Source organism: Rhincodon typus, chromosome 40, assembly GCF_021869965.1.
Source record: "Rhincodon typus isolate 14 chromosome 40, sRhiTyp1.1, whole genome shotgun sequence".
Lineage (NCBI taxonomy): Eukaryota > Metazoa > Chordata > Chondrichthyes > Orectolobiformes > Rhincodontidae > Rhincodon > Rhincodon typus.
In genome coordinates this window covers 16,034,213-16,038,943 of record NC_063371.1, presented here as the reverse complement: position 1 = coordinate 16,038,943, position 4,731 = coordinate 16,034,213, and the positions used below count along the sequence as shown (strand labels likewise).

At 46.4% G+C, this 4,731-nt stretch overlaps 1 protein-coding gene across 1 annotated transcript in view; it reads right to left on the bottom strand.

Moving 5' to 3' along the window:
- LOC109920843 (vinexin-like) overlaps positions 1–4,731 on the bottom strand; it is a 48,004-nt gene that overhangs the window by 21,413 nt on the left and 21,860 nt on the right. The window contains exons 9-11 of the mRNA XM_048618524.1: positions 4,443–4,496; positions 2,208–2,306; positions 291–337 (exon numbers count right to left, since the gene is read on the bottom strand). Of these exons, the coding sequence (XP_048474481.1) occupies positions 291–337; positions 2,208–2,306; positions 4,443–4,496 (200 nt within the window). The remainder of the gene's footprint in view (positions 1–290; positions 338–2,207; positions 2,307–4,442; positions 4,497–4,731) is intronic.

Genomic DNA, 4,731 nt, shown 5'->3' with positions numbered 1-4,731 from the left:
ACACACTGATATACCCCACACCCCTCACTGTAACACACTGATATACCCCACACCCCTCACTGTGACATACACTCAGGTTAAAGCAGGTACATAGTGTTATACAGTCTTTCTATTGACTTGTTTGAAAATAGGACGGACTGTGTTTCTGGTAAACGCAGAAGGCACCTTAATTTCAGGAAGTGGCTGGAAGAATTCCACCAAAATGCTGTCAATTAGCAGTGTTCCCAGGTGAAACGTGACCTTATTTCCGGCCTTTCCCTGCCCCTGTCTGTGTCCGTATCTGTACTCACCTGACACTTGTACACTGCCCCTGCAGCTGCTGCCTTCCTGCGTTTTCCTGAAAAAGAGCAGACGGAGAAGTGTTGAAAGACCGAAGTCCGGAACCCAGAAGGAGACAGAGTGGAATGATTGGAATGGGGAATTCTTGGAAGCTGTCAGTTACTAACAGTTAGTCAACAAGTCAACACTGGGTCCTAAACTCCACCTGATATCATCCCTGGGTAATAAAGAAGCTGCCAGCACATCTCTATCTCACCCTGTGCTGTCCCTGTCCTGGCAGTGTTTGACCGGGTGAGCAATACCTTGCCACTGAAGTTAGTGAGAATGGTTGTGCTGCTGTTGTACGGTGCGTAGGGGGACGGGCATGTGTTGGCAGAGATAGTGTGTGGGGCTCCAAATGCTGAAGGGACACGGTGAGATTCAACACTCATTTCTGCCCCATTCACTGAAGGAATAAAGCTGTTTTCACGTGGCGCTTCCAAAGTAATAAAGATTCCCACCAAACCTCTAAAGGTCTTCACAGGAATAATACCAGGCAAGAATTGACATTGAGCCAGAGAGATAGGGCAGGTGACCATGGTTCGAGATGTGGGTTTTCTGCTGTGCCCACAAGAGAGGAGAGTAAAGAGAGGTGGCTGGAGGCATACTCTTGTCTCAGGGAGTAAAGATCTGAAAGGATTAATACTGAGAAGTGCCTGAAGCACCACCCAGTAAGGTGGGATTGACTAGTGAGCAGAGCAGCTTCTGCTCTGGAAAGAGTGAGAGGGAACAGCTCTGTACCAATCCCCGACCTGTCAATGGAACTGCTGCTATGGAGGCCTCTTCTTAATGACAAGGACCTGCTATCATGAGAAACGGTACAGGAAAAAAAAATTACAAGAATGTTGCCAGGCCTGGAAGGTTTGAGTTCTAACAAGAGGCTGGCTAGGCTGGGACATTTTTCCTGGGAGCGTCAGAAGCTGAAGGGTGACCTTATAGAGGTTTAAAGAATCATGAGGAGCGTAGATAAAATGAACAGCCAAGGTCTTTTTCCAAGGGTAGGGGAGTCCAAAAATAGACAGCATAGGCTTAAAGTGAAAGGGGCAAGATTTAAAAGGGACATGACGGGCAACTTTTCCACACAGAGGGTGGTGCGTGGATGGAATGAGCTGCCAGAGGAAATGGCGGAGGCAATTACAATTACAACATTTAAAATACTTCAGCTCTGATGAGGAGTCATCCAGATTTGAAACATTAGCTTGCTCTCCCTCCACTGTGATCTCCAGCTTTTGTTATTTTCAATACAACATTTAAAATACATTTGGATAGGTACATGAATAGGAAAGGTTTAGAGGGATATGGGCCAAATGCAGGTAAATGGGACTAGTTCAGTTCAGGATAACTGGTCAGCACGGTCGTGTTGGACCGAAGAGTCTGTTTCTGTGCTGCCTGACTCTATGATACGATGGTCTCACTAGAGCACACTGCACCAAGCAGGTCAGAGAGATCCGATGCTGAGACAGGGTCTGCCCCGCAGTGAGGGCTAGACTGCTATAACTGCACATTCAACACGTGTGCCAATGTCCAGTAAACTACCAAGGATTCACATCAGAAAAGCTTCAATCCAATGAGTTCTGAGATCATGATAAAACCCTGGATTTTGAAGCTGGGAAACCATGCAGTGATTTGAAGACTGGGATGAGAGTGCTGGTTCACAGCACAGAGCCTGTGTCAGTCAGTGGGCGCAGAGAGTGAGCGCTGACCCAGTGGTCAGTGTGAGAGAGGGTCCTGGCAGGATGCTTCAGTATGAGCTGACGTTTCTGCAGGGACAATGACCAGATACCAGCAAGGACTGTTTTGTGAGACAGGAAGTGGATGAGCTGAAAGCGTGTTCAGGATCGAACGGTAAGTGGCCTGCAGTCTCAGGGATGAATGAGGGAGATCTGTACCTGGTTCTTCCCGTCTCTCTTCGCCAGCTGCAGCTTTAGGTTCTGGAGATCAGAATCCAACTGAGCTTCCAACTGGCTCAGCTCTTTCTCGAGTGAAACCTGTAACAATAAACAGAGAAGACCCAGAGGACAGGTATCGTGAGACTGGTCGGCAAAGGCTCATTCCCCGACACTAAGTCACAATGTACCTTAAGGTGTGCCTGTAGTGCACACACAGCCCTGTTTCTTTGTAACCTCACTGCCTCTCCTCTAAGTGGCTTTATGTCTGGGATTGGGTTTCTCACTCTCACTGAGATCTCCCCGACCATCTCTCTCTCCATTTATCACTGTCCTTCTTCATCTCTGTACTTCTGTTCTCTCATCTCTCTTCTTCCCATCACCTCACTCTCTCTACCAGTCTCTATCTTCCTCTTTCTCTACCTGTTTCTCTCCCTCACTCTCTTCATCTTTCTCCTTCTTTCTGTCTTCCTGCCTCTCTGTCTTTCTCTCCTTCCACTTTCCTCATTTTCTCTCTCTCTTTCCAGCTGTCTCTTCCTTCACCATCCCGGTTCTTTCATTCTCTCTGACTCTCTCCATAGGAACATCGAGCTTAGGAACAAGCCCTCAGCCCTCAAGCCTGCTCCATTCAATGAAATCATGGCTGGTCTTGTGATTACAAACTCAACATTTCTGTTTGTCCCCCAGTAAACTTGATTCCTTTGTCCACCAAACTCAGGTTTGAGTACATTAAATGATGCAGCCTCCAGAGCTCTGTGGGGAACAGCAAAACATTTCTCTCCAGAATAGAAAACAAAAAAGCATCAGTTAATTTAGATGGAGAGAGATTACAGAACCCTGTGGTACGGAGGACTCTGGGTGTCCTGATACATGACTCTCAAAATTAGGTAACACAAGTAGTGAGGAAGCAACATCAAACATTGGTGTTTATTGTAAGGGGGAGTTTTACTGCAGCTGTGTGATGCATTGGTGAGAGTACCATGTACAGCTCTGGTCTCTTTGATGGAAGAAAGAGCAAGACATTTCTCCCCAGCTCCAATGTAAAGAGAAATCCCTAATTTTCACGCTGTGTTCACTAGCTCTCGTCTCTTGCACGAGACATCATCACCGTGTGCACCTTACCTGGTTCCCTCAGGATCTTTCATCTTTCAAGAAGCTCACTTTTCATTAACTGAAACTCCAGTGGGAATAGGCCCAAGCTGCTCAAATTTCCTGTATGAGATATGCGCTTCAGCCCAAGAATGATTCGAGTCCCTGTAGTGTTCTGACCCTGAGTGCATCCTTTTATTAATTCTTCATTCAGATAAACTACTGCTTTTCTATTCTTCCTGCTCCTAACAACTTCACACTTTCCCACATTATTACTCCATCTGCCTCTTTTCTGTCCATTCACCCACCCTATCCCTTTGTAGACGCTTTAATCTTTAACACTGTACAATTTCAAGAAGGATTTGGATTACAGCACTTGGGGCGAAAGGGATCAAAGGATAAGGGAGAAAAGCAGGAACAGGCTACAGTGTTGGATGACCAGCCATGATCATTATGAATGGCAGAGCAGATTCGAGGGGCTGAATGGCCTCCTCCTGCTCCTGCTTTCTCCGTTAATCCTCATGACAACATACTTTCACACCTTTCTTTGTGCCTTTGGTAAATTAATCACTCTTTATTCAGACCCATCATCCAAATCCGTGACACTCCACCAGTTCAGGTTTGCCAACCCAAACATGACACATTCACCTTAAACCTCAGCATCCTACTTGCTAACCAATCTTCTATCCAACATGTCACCCACTTCACCATGAGCTGTTAGTTTGTTTAGGAATCTCTGACAAGGCACCTCTCTATCTCTATCTCGCTTCACCTTCCTGACCCTCTCATTTTATCTCTTTCAGGAAAGTTGTTCCTTTCTTTCTCGGCTTACTTCTCTTTCCGTAACTCAATATCTCCCTCCCTTTGTCTTTAACTCTCGCTGTATCTCACTCTTCAAATCTCTGTGCCACTTTCTACCTTTTAAGAGGATATTCAGACTCCTGCTGTCGTATCAGTGGGTTCAGATTTGCAGCCTTCTCCTTTACTGACTTGCCACTTTACTCTCTCTGGACAACTTTCAACATGGGAGGGAGAGTCAGCACTGACTAAACAAGGCACAGGGACTGGTCATCCCATTTAAACCTTCGATTGAGACTGGAGCCATGAACTGAGGGAATAACAACTCGATTGGGCAGCATAGTCCTTTACCTCAATGGAGTTTGAGAGTCTCCTGGTGGCAGAATTCACAGCGGAAGATTCAGCCTAAAATATATAAAATAGAACATCATCAATGGAGACAACAGGGGATTGATGAAGAGCAGCTACCGAGGGAACTCTTCCCTGCCCCAGCGCCCTGTGTTATTGACTGTATCCCTACTGATGTTAATCCCGCTCCCTCACTGTCACTCAGTAACCCCTCTCCACCCCCCCAGCGCCTGTGTTACTGACTGTATCCCTACTGATGTTAATCCCTCTCCCTCACACTGTCACTCAGTAA